This window comes from Heterodontus francisci, chromosome 44, assembly GCF_036365525.1.
Source record: "Heterodontus francisci isolate sHetFra1 chromosome 44, sHetFra1.hap1, whole genome shotgun sequence".
In the NCBI taxonomy this organism is placed as follows: domain Eukaryota; kingdom Metazoa; phylum Chordata; class Chondrichthyes; order Heterodontiformes; family Heterodontidae; genus Heterodontus; species Heterodontus francisci.
Window position 1 is genome coordinate 22376942 of NC_090414.1, and position 17843 is coordinate 22394784.

Consider the following 17843-nt stretch of genomic DNA (forward strand, 5'->3'; position numbering starts at 1 on the left):
CCTTTCTCAAGCAGCACCCCAATCTGTCTCCATCTCGTGTGTGTGTGTGTGTGTGTGTGTGTGTGTTGGCATTCTTCCATTTACGAAAGATGATGGACACGCAACAAACAATCCATTTAGGTGGTGTCTTGGTGCACCTTTGCTGATGGCTGTGAAAGCCAATCCTTGAGAGTCACAAGTGCCGCACATGAAGCTGCCAAGTGACGCCTGTTGCCAAGTTGCTGTCGCCACTGATCGTTGTGGTAGTGCACACCAGTCTGCAGGATATATCGCCATTTACCTCTTTCACCAGCTAGTGACTCCCAGGTGCAATGCTTGCAAGCATCCTTGAATCTGAGCTTTGGGCACCCCACTGGCAGTCTGCCCCCAGCTACCTCACCATACAGAAAGTCCTTGGGTATGCAACCGTCTTCCATCCTGCAATGTGTCCAATCCACTGAAGCCACCTCTGTTTGATTAGTGCCAACACATTGGGAGCTCTGCCTTTAAGAGGACTGCTGCATTTGTGAGTTTGTCCTACCAGCATGCACCCCAGACTAGCGAAGGTGGAAATTATTGACTCCTTTCCTGGTAGCTGTAAGTCTCTCATGCTTCACAGCCATACAGCAAGGTGCTGAGAATGCAGGCCTTAAAAGCTATCACCTTGGTCCTTAAGTGTCAGCTTGGTGTTATCCCATGCGCGTTTTGTGGATCAGCCAAAGGTGGTAGCTGCTTTCCCTATGCATGTACTGAGCTCTGTAGCAAGGGACAGGTTGTCTGACACTGTGGACTCAAGTTAGCAGAATTTGCCAACCACTTCCAGTGGGGTGTTACTTAATATTATCAGGGACGGAGGTGCAACACCTTGTCCCACAACCACAGTTTTCTTGACGCTTACTGTCAAGGAGAACAAGTTACCAGCATGGGAGAGAGAGTCCATAAGTCTTTGAAGCCGAGTTTCCACGTGAGTCCCCCATCTACCTCCACCAGTTTTGAGAGGCAGCAATTTACATATACGCTCTCCAATGGACTACATATCTACTACTCTTGTATGGTCCCTCCATGGCCTCAGCCCTCTCCCCAATCTCCTTACCTCTGTTTATTTTTTTCTCTCTATTTTCTAGGTTTCTGTTTTTTTTAATGTAACCTCCTATAACCCGAGAAGTTTGCTCTTCCAATTTTAGCCTCTCGCATATTCCCAATTTTAATCGCACTTAATCTTTAACATTTCATCCAAAAGATCCCCTCTTGGTTTGGGTTAATCCAATTAAGGGGGTCATGTACCTTTGCTTTCCAGCTCTGATAAAGGGTCCCCACTGGAACCATTAGTTTGACTTTTCTCCTTATGGAATCTGACAAACTTGCTCAGTATTTTCAGCATTTTTTGCTTTTGAGACAGACTGAGACTGATTCAATTCACAGTTGAACCTATCGATACTGCCGTTAATGAAGACTTTCATACACCAATACCGTATGTCAGACATGGATACCATTGTGGAGGCTGCAGTCTCACAAGACACAGATGATGACAGATTTTATTCAGACTGTACATTACTCAACATTGACTCTGAATGTAATACTGTCTGCTTCACTCTTCCCTGATTAATGCATCAATTGACCCTCTCTGGTTTCCCAAGAGCTTTAAACTTTCTTCAGCTCTCTCTCTCTCCATTGCCCAGGGTCTCAGATTCTCTCCCTGTACCCTATTCAACAATGACAGTGACATAAGTGCTTATCTGGAAAGGGAGGGATTGTAAAAGATCAGAGAGAGAAACTAGGATTCTGAGTTTTGTGGGGAAAAAAAAGTCAGTGAATGCAAAAGCAAGGACATGATAATTGATCGATGCAAGTCATTGATTAGGCCACAGCTGAAGTCCTGTTTGCAGATTTGGGCATCCACTGGAACCATGGAAAGAATACACCTTAGATTCACAGGGATGATACTGGTGCGAGAGGATAATAGTCAGGATAAGAAACTTAAAAGCCCGAGGCTGTTTTCCTTGGAGCAGAGAAGGTTCGGAGAATTTAAGAGGTGTTCAAAATTATGTGAAGAATTATGGAATCGATAAGAACAGGGCCATAAATTCAAACTCAAAACATGAAGGAGAGCAGAGAAAGAATATTTTCCGCACAAAAGGTTATTAGAATATGGAATCCATTACTATAAGGGTCTACACAAATCAAGTTAATTGCAATATTTAGGAAGCACTTGAAGAAAAATGTTGAAGGGTATAGGAAATGAGATTACAAAGCACCAGTATAAAGATACCACAGGCACAGTCATGATGGGCTGAATGACCTCCTTTTATATGAAATCTCTATGATTCTGGTCCTCCAAGAAACACCCAGATCTGTGCAATTATCTATTTTTCATTAATCCATAAAGCTCCTCCAGGACATACCTGTCAGAATAGTTCCACAGTGGATGCGAAGACCTAAAGTTGCACAGCTCCAAAGAGAAGAATAGCATATCCTGTGGGAAGAAGAAAGCGATTCAGCTTTTGAAATGATGTACAGTGAGACCCGACCCCCAAATTTTCCTTCACCATTGAAATATGTTTGCTTTGTGAATGAGTCAATGGTTTTTTTCTCAGAAATTGTGGGATTGGAAGAGCTTTCAAAAAAAGCTTGGATTTCAATTGATACAAAGTGCTGACTTAACCATTCAAAATTCATCATATGTCACCCATTGTGGACAGCGCCCAGTAACATTAGCAACAATGCTGTCCAATTATTCTGTCATGTGTTGACTGCAGACCTACAGGACTCAAAATCAACAGTCATCATCAACTGAGCCATAAGGTTGTAGTTTTAAGCCCCACTCCACGACTTGAGCACATAACTCTAGTGCAGCACTGAGGGTGTGCTGCATTGTCAGGGATGTCATCTTTCAGATGAGATATTAAATAGACAGAGGTTCCATCTATCTGGTCGTGCAATTACCATGACAAAATATTCAAAGGCATGTCATAAAACGGCAGATTGGAACCTGAACAGGAATAGGAGAACTGAGGTGACAGAAAGTTTGCGCAGGAAGGCATATTTTAAGGAGCATTAGGAGCCGTCGAAAGGCAGAGCTCATAGGCTTTGATGAATTAAGATGATGAAACTGATAGGTTTGTGGACAGTGGAAACCAAGACACATAACAACAGGAGGTAGTAAGACTGTGGGATGGATTTTGAAACGATGACAGTATTTTAAAGTCAATTGGCTGAGGATGCAGAGCCAAAGGAGGTCAGGGGTGATAAATGACTGGAATTTTGTCGGTTATAGAATAAGGTTCTGGATGAGTGGATCCTGTGTGTAGGGAGGAGTTTAGGAGGGTGACTAAGGAAAAATGAAGAGCCAGATGGGGGTAATAGCAATATGAAGGGTGAGGTAGGGATGCAGGCTGACATCGCTGCAGAGGCAAAAATAGGGGAGATGACTCTCAATTTGCTGAACAGGAAACAAAGAAATACAAGTAAAGATAAAACTAGAAAATTTAAGAGGTTCTAAACCAAACTACTGAGGAATCTATCCTTGGGGCTGCTGTTTGGCTGATGATGGAGTGCACAATCTCGTTCCATTGCGAGACACACCACTTAAAAGTAAATCCAGACAGCTTGGGCACAAGTTGACAAAAGCCAAGGAGTCACAGGATGAAGAATTCCTTGGTGGGGTTATCTGGAACTGAGTGCAAAGAATCCCAGCCCCCTAATGACAGGTCTGTCCCTCCAGGTTCTGTCAGTTAGGCAGGGTGATTGTTCAAATCACAATACTGCCATCTTGGCAGTTATTCCCTCCTTTCCAGCCTCAACATCTCTGGTATCTTCCCTCATTTTCTCTGACCAGCACTTGTTCCTCGTAAGTTCTAGATACCTTCTCCTGCACACTCCTTTTCTCCAACCTTTGTTGAAATAAGGTTCAGCACATTCATTCTGTGGAAATATTTCCTCCCTCAGTCATTCCTTCCTCTTACATTCTGTGGAATTTTTATGGTGTTATCCAATTGCTACTCCTTCATTTACCGTGTTCTCTCCTTTATTTCCAATCTGGGTAACAACCTGCACCCAGTACCCTTAATCCAGAGTTCGCAATTAAAGTCATTCCTATGCATGAAGTCAGGGGCCCTTTAAGAAATTGAGTATCAGTGGGAAGCCATCAGGAATAACTGATGAGTTGTGCATTTCTGACACACAGTTAAATATATGAAGACCTTTGTAGTTCCTCGAGGGAAAAGAGAAACCTTTTAGTTGCTAAGCATCACCTCCCCCATCCTCGGAACTGCCTCACACTGTTTACTGCACTCAAGATCCTTCGACTGTGAAGCCATGAGACATGAGGTATCTGGGTTACCTTTAATTCAGCATAATTAAAAATAGGACTTCTCCTTTAAGACAACATTCTAGTCGGTGAATCAGCTCCTCCTAGAGAAGAGAACTAAGCAACCACAGCAGCTGTGCGTCAGTAAATAACTGAGCTACAAAACCAGCCACACAAACGAAATCTTCAGGACAGAGAGAGAGAGAGAACATACCGTCAGCGCACCTCCATGAAAACATGTAATTTTATTTCAGAAATCTAAAATTCCACTAAATACCAGAATAGGAGATTTCTTTAGATATTCCCCCTACCACCACGAGACAATAAATAAGAAAGGGCAACATCGAGCCTTTGGAGGACAAATAAGACTGCAAGATACGCTTCTGGGCTAATCAGAAGCAATGGTACATTAAACTTGCTCGTTATGGAGAAATTGCAAGAGAAAAAGATAAACCTGCTTCATCCTATGCCACTGATTTATGGAAATTTGCCACACGGTTAATTTTGGCCAAGTGCAGTGAGTATATAAACAGCCAAGTGATGACGGACAGAAAATAACTTAAGTTGCCTTCTGGTAATTGAATTCTGTTCCACAGTGTTCTGGGGTCTCCAAATAACTGACCTCTGAGTCCAGCCTTTTCAAACATTTGGGAAAAGATTTTTTTTATTGTTTCTTCGAACAGCTGAAAATATTAAGCTTACAACTCATCCAAGTGAGAGGTAAGATTTGCGAATTCAGTCGCTTGTCTCGAGACTTCTTAACTGAGCTGTAGAAAAATCCCCTTTTTAAGATTCATTGCAAATGACATACTATGTCTTCAAGTAATGAAAGTTTCAGAGAGCCTTGTATGATTCATTGGTGTTACTCTCGAATTCCATCCTTGGAGGGACTTTGCTTGGGGAGAATGGTTGAGTTCAAGTGATAGCTGTCACCTAGTCACTAGTTCACAATCAGGGTTCCCCTCCCAAGCTGGCAGGAACTGAGGCCAATTTGTACCAGCCCAGCTCAAGCCCACTAGCTAACCCCAACCAGGGGGTCAAATCAGGAGCTTCTTGCTCCATATGATGTAGTGATACACAGTCTGGGTTTACACACAGAGAACTGCTGTTTAGTTAAAGGTACGGACAGCATAATTACCTGTGTAACCATACCCAAGTTAGAGTCAGTGCCTTCGGAAGGGGTGGGGAGAAATCTTTGCAGTAAATTAATTTTAACTGCTCAAAATCATTAAGGTTTTTAATAGTATAGATGAGAGAAACTGTTTCCACGAGCAGGAGAATTGGTAACCAAAGGACACAGATTTAAGATAATTAGCAAAAATGCCAGAGGGAAGATGAGGAGGAAAAAGATTACACAGTGAGTTGTTGTGATCTGGAATGCTGTGCCTGAAAAGGTGGTGGAAGCTGATTCAATAGTAGATTTAAAAAGGGAATCGGACATATAGTTTGAAAGGAAAAATTTGCAGGGCAATGGGGGGAAGGATGGGGGAGGAACGGGACTAATTGGACAGCTCTTTCAAAGAGCCAGCACAGGCATGATGGGCTGAATGATCTCCTTCGGTGTTCTAAGATTCTATAAATTCAAAACCATATTGTCTCACATATGGATTGCACTTTGAGGCTTTAAAAAAATAAGCATAAGGTGGAATGTGCCCCCTATACAAGGTAAATGGGTTTTCCCAGGAGTCTGGTAGGACCAGTCTTCAGGTTAGTCTGTGGAAGGGCAACCTGTGGCCACAAATGTAATAGTAATAACAAGATTCAGTAGTTAATTCCAGTTAAAATTCTCTCAAGCTTTAGTACACAGTCCGTACAGAAGTATCAATTTCTCTTCAACAACATTTAAGGTGCTGACAGAAATTAACAATTTCTGTTAGTCAATGTTACTTCAATAAATAATTTAAAAGGCACTTGATATACAGGTCTTAAGATTATTCTGTGTTGGTTGGAGGCTGGGGGTGCTGCAGCGTCAGGGTAGAGAATGGGTGTAGGTATCACCTGGAGGAGCAATGCCACAATGTCAGGGTGGTTGCAGATATCCTCATTGGGGAAGGGGAGCAGTGAGGGCGTGGGTGCAGATTTGAGTTCTGCTCAGCTAATGGATGCCACGTGGGCAGGTGCCAAGTGCAGGTTGTGGTTTTTTCCCCCCGCTAGACACAGAATTTCTGGAGGGGGAAGTCACACACATTTGACCCGTACCACTGTGCCCCCAGCTACTGGAGCCATTAACCAACAGGCGAGGAACAGGCTGTGTGCCCAATTTCAGGGCTGACAGGTGTTCGCAGGGGTTAAGGAGAGGTCCAATGGACAGGGAGTTATAAAAGAGAAAAAAAAATACAGAAAAAAGGAGGGAGGTTACCTAGAAAAACCCCACTGCAGGGAAATAGTTCCCCGTTATAGAGACATGGAGGTCACAAAGTATTTACAACACAGAAACCTCTGCTGGGCAAGCATACATTCGCTGTTTACTGTCTATTTTCTCAACTCTCATTTACTCCTTGCTGGGGTACAACTCCGTGACTGTGTCATAATGCCCATTAATCGAGGCAATGAGTGACTATAGATGCTATTCAACTGTGGGAAGCTTCACACTTCTCAACCAATGCCAATACTTGCATGCTTTCAGCAGGGCTCAAAGACCAATTCTTCCTCACTAGCACAATTGTAGCACTTGTACTACTGGCCCCACTGAAATCCACATACTTGGCACATGGCACAGTTTATGGTCTGTGTAGCTCAGTGAAACCATGAGAACAATTCTGGTTTTAGCATGGGGTCACTGGATAATGAACTAGTCAGTGAAGGGGGAGACAGGTGGAAACTGAGCTGATATTTTTCTTCCCCTCTCTAGCCAAGAAGAGGCTGAGCAAATGACATTTCTCCTACCACCGCCTTGGACAGAGGGCAGCTAATTCATCGTGGACCAGGACTGAGCCTGGGACTTTGTTCCTCTACCTGACTGAAAACCCAGTGCCATCAGGGCAGCTCCAGCATACATTTCAGTAGTCTATCAGAACGATGCTGACAACTGCTCAATTTTCTATAACAGTCTGCAAACTCTAAAACAAAGTCTCCCTTAATCTCTCTTCACCCAGACAGAACACTTACAAGAGAATCCTTCCATTCATAAATTTCATCCTGCAGAAGAAGAATAAATCCCACCAGCAACAGAAGATCCCAGGATTTTGGTGAAATTCTAAAAATTCAGTCATGACAGATAACTGTGCCAACTTGTCGCAATACAATGACTTGAGTTTGGCTGATGTCGGCTCCTCTTGGAACCAGAGTTGTGAGTATGACCAATACATGACATCTCCTGATCTAAAAGGGCAGGAGGCTGCTGACAAGACTTTCTACCAGGCCAGGGTTGTGATCGGCGTGGCTCTTGTCTGCATCATGCTGGTCTGTGGTGTCGGGAATTTCCTCTTCATTGTGACCCTGGCCAGATACAAGAATCTGAGGAACATCACCAATCTCCTCATAGTCAACCTGGCCATCTCGGATTTCATTGTGGCCATTGTATGCTGCCCCTTTGAGATGGATTATTATGTGGTCAGGGAGCTATCCTGGAGCTTTGGACATGTTCTGTGCTCCTCCGTAAACTATCTCAGAATGGTGTCCCTCTACGTCTCCACCAATGCACTGCTGGCCATAGCTGTTGACAGGTGAGAGTCTCATTTGTTACGCTTTAAAACTCATCTTTGGCCTCGAACTTGAACTCTGTTTCCCAGCCACCAATTCCATCCACCTCTTCAGCCACTGTATGAGGCTGAACCAGACTCTGCAACCTTGCCGTTTTATTTGACCCTTAGCTGAGCTTCCAAACACATTACCTCTCCATCACCAAGACTGCCTACTTCCACCCGTGGTATCATTCGTCTCCGCCGTGCCTCAGCTTATCTGATGCTGAAACCACCATCCGTGCTAGTGTTACCTCCATATTCGACTATTCCAATACTCTCCTGGTCAGCCTCCCATCTTCTACCTTCTGTAAACTGTAGGTCATGCACAACCCTGTAAACCATATACTAACTCACTCCAAGACCCATTTACCCATCATCCATAACCTACACTGACTTCCAAATCAGCAATGGCACAAATTTTAAATTCTCATCCTTGTGTTCAAATCCCACCATGGCCTTGTTGTTCCCCATCTCTGTAATCTCCTCCACCCCAAAACCCTCTGAGAACATTCTCTATTCCTGCAAATTTAGGCATCCCTGATTTCCTTCACCCGACAATTGGTGGCCATGCTTCCAGTATAGGCTGTAAGCTCCCTCCCTAAACCTCCCACCTCTTTCTCTCCTCCTTCAAGATGCTTTTTATGAAGGGTCACTGACCCGAAACGTTAACTCTGCTTCTCTTTCCACAGATGCTGCCAGACCTGCTGAGTGGTTCCAGCATTTCTTGTTTTTATTTCAGATTTCCAGCATCCGCAGTATTTTGTTTTTATTTTAGTGCTTTTTAAAACCTACCTCTGACCAATCTTTTGGTCGTCTTTCCTAATATTTCCTTAGCTGGTTCTGTGTCAATTTTTGTCTGATTATGCTCCTGTGAAGCACCTTAATTTACTATGTTAAAGGTATTATTATAAATGCATATAAAGTCATAACTTTTTTTTTGATGAGTTTGATTTTCTGCTATGACGAGCAAACCCTGCCCAACTTTGGCAATCCTTCATAAAGAACAAAGAAATTTACAGCACAGGAACAGGCCCTTCGGCCCTCCAAGCCTGCGCCGATCCAGATCCTCTATCTAAACATGTCGCCTATTTTCTAAGGGTCTGTATCTCTTTGCTTCCTGCCCATTCATGTATCTGTCTAGATACATCTTAAAAGACGCTATCGTGCCCGCGTCTACAACCTGCGCTGGCAACGCGTTCCAGGCACCCACCGCCCTCTGCGTAAAGAACTTTCCACGCATATCCCCCCTAAACTTTTCCCCTCTCACTTTGAACTCGTGACCCCTAGTAATTGAATCCCCCACTCTGGGGAAAAAGCTTCTTGCTATCCTGGAGTATTGCGTGCAGTTCTGGTCATCGCACTATAGGAAGTATGTGGGAGCTTTGGAAAGGGTGCAGAGGAGATTTACTAGGATGTTGCCTGGTATGGAGGGAAGGTCTTACGAGGAAAGGCTGAGGGACTTGAGGTTGTTTTCGTTGGAGAGAAGGAGGAGGAGAGGTGACTTAATAGAGACATATAAGATAATCAGAGGGTTAGATAGGGTGGATAGTGAGAGTCTTTTTCCTCGGATGGTGATGGCAAACACGAGGGGACATAGCTTTAAGTTGAGGGGTGATAGATATAGGACAGATGTTAGAGGTAGTTCCTTTACTCAGAGTAGTAGGGGCGTGGAACGTCCTGCCTGCAACAGTAGTAGACTCGCCAACTTTAAGGGCATTTAAGTGGTCATTGGATGTAGGTCAGATGGTTTCACAGGTCGGCGCAACATCGAGGGCCGAAGGGCCTGTACTGCGCTGTAATGTTCTATGTTCTATCCACCCTGTCTATACCTCTCATGATTTTGTACACCTCAATCAGGTTCCCCCCTCAACCTCCGTCTTTCTAATGAAAATAATCCTAATCTACTCAACCTCTCTTCATAGCTAGCGCCCTCCATACCAGGCAACATCCTGATGAACCTCCTCTGCACCCTCTCCAACGCATCTACATCCTTTTGGTAATGTGGCGACCAGAACTGCATGCAGTATTCCAAATGTTGCCGAACCAAAGTCTTATACAACTGTAACATGACCTGCCAACTCTTGTACTCAATACCCCATCCGATGAAGGAAAGCATGCCGTATGCCTTCTTGACCACTCTATTAACCTGCGTTGCCACCTTCAGGGAACAATGGACCTGAACACTCAAATCTCTCTGTACATCAGTTTTCCCCAGAACTTTTCCATTTACTGTATAGTTCACTCTTGAATTGGATCTTCCAAAATGCATCACCTCGCATTTTCCCTGATTGAACTCCATCTGCCATTTCTCTGCCCAACTCTCCAACCTATCTATATTCTGCTGTATTCTCTGACAGTCCCCTTCACTATCTGCTACTCCACCAATCTTAGTGTCGTCTGCAAACTTACTAATCAGACCACCTATACTTTCCTCCAAATCATTTATGTATATCACAAACAACAGTGGTCCCAGCCCGGATCCCTGTGGAACACCACTGGTCACACGTCTCCATTTTGAGAAACTCCCTTCCACTGCTACTCTCTGTCTCCTGTTGCCCAGCCAGTTCTTTATCCATCTAGCTAGTACACCCTGGATCCCATGTGACTTCACTTTCATCATCAGCTACCATGGGGAACCTTATCAAACGCCTTACTGAAGTCCATGTATATGACATCTACAGCCCTTCCCTCATCAATCAACTTTGTCATTTCCTCAAAGAATTCTATTAAGTTGGTAAGACATGACCTTCCCTGCACAAAACCATGTTGCCTATCACTGATAAGCCCATTTTCTTCCAAATGGGAATAGATCCTATCCCTCAGTATCTTCTCCAGCAGCTTCCCTACCACTGACGTCAGGCTCACCGGTCTATAATTACCTGGATTTTCCCTGCTACCCTTCTTAAACAAGGGGACAACATTAGCAATTCTCCAGTCCTCCGGGACCTCACCCATGTTTAAGGATGCTGCAAAGATATCTGTTAAGGACCCAACTATTTCCTCTCTCACTTCCCTCAGTAACCTGGGGACTTGTCCACCTTAATGCCTTTTAGAATACCCAACACTTCCTCCCTTCTTATGCCGACATGACCTAGAGTAATCAAACATCTGTCCCTAACCTCAACATCCCGTCATGTCCCTCTCCTCGGTGAATACCGATGCAAAGTACTCGTCTAGAATCTCACCCATTTTCTCTGACTCCACGCATAACTTTCCTCCTTTGTCCTTGAGTGGGCCAATCCTTTCTCTAGTTACCCTCTTGCTCCTTATATATGAATAAAAGGCTTTGGGATTTTCCTTAACCCTGTTTGCTAAAGATATTTCATGACCCCTTTTAGCCCTCTTAATTCCTCGTTTCAGATTGGTCCTACATTCCCGATATTCTTTCAAAGCTTCGTCTTTCTTCAGCCTCCTAGACCTTATGTATGCTTCCTTTTTCCTTTTAGCTAGTCTCACAATTTCACCTGTCATCCATGGTTCCCTAATCTTGCCCTTTCTATCCCTCATTTTCACAGGAACATGTCTCTCCTGCACGCTAATCAACCTCTCTTTAAAAGCCTCCTACATATCAAATGTGGATTTACCTTCAAACAGCTGCTCCCAATCTACATTCCCCAGCTCCTTCCGAATTTAGGTATAGTTGGCCTTCCCCCAATTTAGCACTCTTCCTTTAGGACCACTCTCGTCTTTGTCCATGAGTCTTTTAAAGCTTACGGAATTGTGATCACTATTCCCAAAGTAGTCCCCTACTGAAACTTCAACCACCTGGCCGGGCTCATTCCCCAACACCAGGTCCAGTATGGCCCCTTCCCGAGTTGGACTATTTACATACTGCTCTAGAAAACCCTCCTGGATGCTCCTTACAAATTCTGCTCCATCTAGACCGCTAACACTAAGTGAATCCCAGTCAATGTTGGGAAAATTAAAATCTCCTATCACCACCCTGTTGCTCCTACATCTTTCCATAATCTGTTTACATACTTGTTGGGAGGCCTGTAGTACAGCCCCAACATTGTTACCGCACCCTTCCTATTTGAGTTCTGCCCATATTGCCTCACTGCTCGAGTCCTCCATAGTGCCCTCCTTCAGCACAGCTGTGATATCCTCTTTGACCAGTAATGCAACTCCTCCACCCCTTTTACCTCCCTCTCTATCCCGCCTGAAGCATCGATATCCTGGGATATTTAGTTGCCAATCGTGCCCTTCCCTCAACCAAGTCTCAGTAATAGCAATAACATCATACTCCCAGGTACTAATCCAAGCCCTAAGTTCATCTGCCTTACCTACTACACTTCTTGCATTAAAACAAATGCACCTCAGACCACCAGTCCCTTTGCGTACATCATCTGCTCCCTACCTACTCTTTCCCTTAATCACGCTGACTTCATTATCTAGTTCCTTATAGGCTTTAGTTACTACCTCCTTACTGTCCACTGACCTCCTCATTTGGTTCCCATCCCCCTGCCACATTAGTTCAAACCCTCCCCAACAGCGTTAGCAAAAGCACCCCCAAGGACATTGGTTCCAGTCCGGCCCAGGTGTAGATCGTCCAATTTGTAATAGTCCCACCTCCCCCAGAACCGATCCCAATGTCCCAAAAATCTGAACTCATGAATTCATGTATGAACTTATGCTAACTGTACCAATCGGTTTGGTATAAAGCTAAACAGACAGGTGATCTCGCCTTCCATCCTCAGTCTGCATGGAGTTAGCTGATCTCAGCCAGGGTACTGAGCGTGAACTTGGTTGACCTCAGCACCTCCTGGATTAAGAAGGGGGGGGGAAATTAACCAGGATTCTTACTGCTGATTCAGTGCCCTCACTGCTGTGAAAGTGCGTGGGTGAACATCAGGTGAGGATCAGCTCGGCTGCAACAGCCCATAGTAAACTAGCACACTGGCCAATACGTGGAGAGAAGTCACTTGGACGAGGTCACTGAGGATTGTTCTGCCCATGGATCCCGTACATCAGTAAGTATCAACTCTCTCAGGAAAGGCAAGGAAGCAAAATTGAACAGGGTGGGGAATTAAAACTTTAAAAGAATTATAAGGTTTAACATTATTTTCTTTTTGTTAACCTTGCTCACCAAAACAAATCAAACTGGGTATTCTTGTTCAGAAGTTCAACACTCAAGTCACTGCAGCTTTTGGACTAACCCAAAGTCTTGCACTTATATCAGACTCTCCCACTATATTTCTTATTTGTTTTTCTTCTGTAATCGCTGCAGATATTTGGTCATCGTGCACCCGTTGAAACCTCGTATGAAGTTTCAGACAGCATACTGCGTTCTGCTTGCAGTCTGGGTAGTCTCCCTGCTCATCTCTATCCCCTCAGCCTACTTTACAACGGAAACAACCTTCGACACTTCTCCAGGCAGCAACAAGAAAATATTCTGTGGGCAGATCTGGCCGGCAGACAAGGAAATCTTCTACAAATCCTATTTCCTGTTCCTCTTCATCCTGGAGTTCGTCGCGCCTGTGATGACTATGTCTCTGTGCTATGAGAAGATCTGCAGGGAGCTGTGGTTCAAAAGCATGCCAGGAGTGCAAACCAACCAAATCAAGAAGCGGCTTCGAGCACGGAGGAAGACAGTCCTGGTCCTTATGGGTATACTGACCGCTTACATCCTTTGCTGGGCTCCATATTACGGATATGCCATTGTCCGAGATTTCTTCCCACATGTGCTCCTGAGAGAAAGGCACTCGATCACGGTGTATTACATTGTCGAGTGCATTGCAGTGAGCAACAGCATGATAAATACGCTCTTCTTTGTCACTGTGAAGAACAACACTTTCAAGTACGTGAGAAGGATTCTCTTTCAGCCCTGGAGGGCTACCTACACGCCAGACAAAAGCACCGTAGTGCAAGAGTGCCGAACCTCAGTGCTGCCGGTGTCTGACTAACTGCTTTACCAGCAATAGCCAACATGGTTTGCAAGGTGGGGTAACATTTATATCTGGGTAGATATTCTGGCAAGGCAATGCTAAACAGTGCTAAACACTTATATACAAATGTGACAGCCAGCCCTGGTAACCAGTATCTATGCTGTATTTGGCTAGTGGGTAGTTGAAAACTCAGCAGTGAAGCAAAGAAAGACATTCTCTGTTTAACTTGCTGAGATGATTATTGTAGAGTTCTTTGGTTGGGTATCTGGGATGGGGAGAAAAGAGATTAAGGTGCCCAAGCAGTTTTGCTATAAAGCAGCAAAGGCCCACCCAAAGAGCAACTTTGGTGTTTAAGCCCCAGGTTCCAATACCAAAGGCGATGTTGAATTTGCAAAATTTCCTCAGATTATCCTTCCTCCAGACTTTTAAAACTCAAGGTTGGCAGCATCCCATTGCTACTTCCTGATTTAAATTGGTCACCTTTCCCACTCTACATTAGTGGGCTTGGCTTCACCATGGTTTTCTCAACAAGAACTGCTGGTGTCAATACAGCCAAACTCGTTGTTAGACTAGAATTGATTCACACATTGAACTTGATCCAATCTCTCCCAATGCTTCGCCCATTTTAGATCAACCAAATAGTGAGGCTTGTGATTAGCTGCACTGACAGCCAATCAGAAAAGCTCCCAAATCGCAGACTGACTCAGTGAGGTACTCAGTTCCTAAACTGTGTTATTTTATCTCAGTCGGGTGCTACTGAGAAGAGGGGAGGAGGAGAAATCAGCAAGGATTCTCGATTTCTATCTGGTGACTTGCGATGGAAAAAGTTACAACAGGATTTGGTTTGGATGTGGATCACATAAGGCAAGGGAACAGAGCAACTAATGCTGTGGAACCACATCTCAGATGCCTTTGGGTGTTTTTTTGGACGAGGGGGGTTGGATAGGGTTGGTGGTGAAGAATTTTTTCGAGAGGCAAGTTCTCTGTCGATGACATGTGCCTTCAGTGATTGGAGCTCCAGCAGACAGTGCCATAGAATGGTGGATGCGCGGGCTGGCACTTGCAAACTCCCAGGTATTAATTACCATTCTTGACCTTAAGGGAAGATTAGATGTTCTTTAGACAGGAGTGCAGTTTGGGGCAACTGCAAAGCAAAGTATCTGTCATGAATCTGATTCTGATGGTGTTTGAGAAAGTCTGAGCTTTCCAGTAACCAATGTCTACTCTAACAACCTTAGCTCAGAAGGTTAATTTTGTGTTTGAACTTCTACATACAGGCAGAGAGGCAGCTGTGTGATGTGCTCCTTCTGGTATTGGATTGATACCGAATCTTGAAGGCTTCAGTGCTCACAACTCTTGGGGTGCTGCTCTAGTTATGATCGTATACCGGGCCAAGTTCCTGAACCACATCTCCACAATGGGGCTCTGACATAGACTAGTCCTTCCTAAGCAGGCTTACTGGTCTCATTGGCTTCAGAATCTGTTGAGTCCAGGAGCCAAGACATGGTCTTTTTCTTATACAACCTGCCAAACAGGGCCGTAGTATTCGACCAGTGACATTTCACTTCAGAGTTCCTTATCTAAAACTGATTTTACTGGATAAAGCATGTCAATTCTCACACCACTGCCAGCTGTATGTAATTCCAAGCCAGCTTTATACATTTGCATGCTTTGTGTCAATGTCTCCTCACATACACGTTCTGGGACAGGGATAGGTGGCTTGGACAATTTGATCATACAATAAAAGACTCACATTTATACAAGTACCATTCCATGACTCAGACACCTCCAACACTTCTCAGGTTGGAGAAGTTGTGAGGCATCCTGAACAAGCATATTTAATTCAGCTTTAACAGGAAAGATCAGAAAATACAGAATTATAAAACAAGAACAACTATCGGTGTTGAACAATACCTTGTATATAGCTTGAAAAAGCACTACAAACTATTCCCTTTTCAGGTGTTTTCTGTTGTCATCCACTTGTTAAAACTTGTGTCCAACAAGAGAAACAAGAAGATTCTTAGACTCTGGTTCTTCATTTCTGCAAAAAATGAGCTAATTCTTGGCTAGTATTATATCATGTCAATTGTTCTCTATTCAACTGTAGCTGCTCTCTGTAAGTGTTTCTTATTCCTGGAATGTCAATAGTGCTAAATAAAATTAATGGAAGAAAAAGGCTGCACTTGGCTTTTTTCCCTTGAAAAAGCTGAATTTCACACCAAGGTCTTTTTCTCTCCTAACATCTCTTTCCCTGCATAAGTGACTACATTTTACAACTAAGTCATTGTCTTGTAAAGTGCCCTGAAGGCATTAAAGGCACTGTTAATTCAAGTTTGTTTCTTCTTTGTTACCCTCCAACATGCATCACCTACACCCATGAGGACAGTTAAACTGGCCTTGTCCCTCCACTCTCCTACATGTGGAAAGTCACAAGCTCCCACTTTGTTACTTGAGAACCACAATCTCCTTTACTGCGCACTGGTAAATTGATGAGAATAAAAGCAAAAGCTTTTAAAAACAGTCTGAAGTTTTTGCTGTGAATCAGTCTTTATTGGATGATAAAGATGTCATGAGGGGGCACAAGATCACTGGCCAGTGAAGTGAACACTTGAGAAACATTGAAGAGAATGCGCAAAGTTGATAAGACTAAATTCCACTGAAATGAATGAGGAAAACCTATAGAAATATAAATGTCACCCAAGGTAGGAAAAAAATATTTAAGCCCATCTGGTCTCATCTGCCACACACTGCTGCTCCACAGACACAAACATTGGACAATATCCAGTACCTGTCTCAGCTGAAGTTCCAGTCTGATGAAAACAATTCCATCGGTTATAAAGTGACAGCTCCCTTTCTCTTTGAAGCCGTTCAGACTATAAACATCCACTTTCTACATCTTTAAGGTGGTTCCTGCAGGCCTTCTGTTCCCTTCATGTTCTCAAGGAGCTCGTTGTCTGTGTGGTGGTCACCCTCCTGATATTAAGTGCACTTGGCATGACTTCAAGTCATTCCTGCCTTATCAATACCACCACCAGTCGACCATTTAATTCAAACCAATCATTTTGTAAGCATTGACCAGCAAATGGCTGACAGACAGGAGAAAATAACATTGCTTGGAGCAAAGAAAGGAATAGAAAGATCAAAAAGGAAGGCGTTAAACAATAAGGGATGGAAATAAATGGTTTTAAATAGGGTTCTGTCATAATCTACTGCTGGTTGTAACTAATTGCTAACCCTCTTGACTCCCTACTTATCATACCTCTGCAATCCATTCTTTCCAGCGAGACACCCAAGCGTCCCTTGACCCTATTTACACTGCTTCAAAGTCACTTATTCCACAACTTTAGAATTCTTTCAACCAGAGAATAATATCTGGCTTCCCTCCTTACATCATGTTTAGTTTGCTGTCCTGGGATCTGCGCAATCGGCCTGAATGAATCCACTCATAAAGACGGTTGAATGTGATTGCTGCTAAAAGATTTTGGGAATATTTATCGCTGCTTCTGCGCTCTATCATCACAAGGTGTTTCAAACACCATCTCTCTTCAGTGTTTTAGACAGCAGTAATCACACAAGGAGACTGGGAGGGGAGAAATAAGGTTAGAGATGTTTGGTTGGGCGGGGGGGGGGGGGGGGGGGGGCTCTAGTGGCGCGAACAGTTAGTAAGAGCAGATTGATCTTGCTCAGTAATGCACTGAACGGCAATCTCAAGGATCAAAGCAGATTTCTCAAAAGATTTTTCCAACTTTAGTGGGGTAAAAAGCCACATTTGCACACCCTCAAACAGCTGACGGTCTCTGAATAATAACAACTGAGAGCCAGAATATTTTACAGTATAGCAAAGTCTTTCATCTTTTTGGCAGATTAAACAATACTTTAATTACAATATGAATAGAAGCAGGTTCTGCAGAGCAAAGGTCTGTATGATACTGGGAGGGGACCAAGGAATATTTATTACCTCATTTTGCTCCCCTTTTCGCCTGAATTCTG

The 17843-nt window shown here is 43.8% G+C and overlaps 2 protein-coding genes across 13 annotated transcripts in view; one reads left to right on the top strand and one right to left on the bottom strand.

Moving 5' to 3' along the window:
- The window catches only part of LOC137356074 (prokineticin receptor 1-like), a 56917-nt gene extending 40763 nt beyond the window's left edge, over positions 1 to 16154 (top strand). For 7 of the 10 annotated variants that reach the window (XM_068021858.1, XM_068021863.1, XM_068021862.1 and 4 more), the window contains 2 exons: positions 7137 to 7950; positions 13196 to 16154. In XM_068021858.1, the coding sequence (XP_067877959.1) occupies positions 7496 to 7950; positions 13196 to 13871 (1131 nt within the window). In that variant the 5' untranslated portion in view covers positions 7137 to 7495 and the 3' untranslated portion in view covers positions 13872 to 16154. Of the gene's footprint in view, positions 1 to 4493; positions 5006 to 7136; positions 7951 to 13195 lie in introns of those variants that run through there. The other 3 variants (XM_068021864.1, XM_068021866.1, XM_068021857.1) reach the window with 3 other exon arrangements.
- The window catches only part of LOC137356076 (RNA-binding protein 4-like), a 53086-nt gene that overhangs the window by 14589 nt on the left and 20654 nt on the right, over positions 1 to 17843 (bottom strand). For 2 of the 3 annotated variants that reach the window (XR_010970992.1, XM_068021870.1), the window contains exon 3: positions 2382 to 2452. The exons of the other annotated variant lie outside the window; for it this stretch is intronic. Coding sequence is in view for 1 of the 2 variants with exons in the window: in XM_068021870.1 (XP_067877971.1) it covers positions 2415 to 2452 (38 nt within the window). In the remaining variant the exon portion in view is untranslated. The remainder of the gene's footprint in view (positions 1 to 2381; positions 2453 to 17843) is intronic. 3 annotated transcript variants of the gene reach the window in all.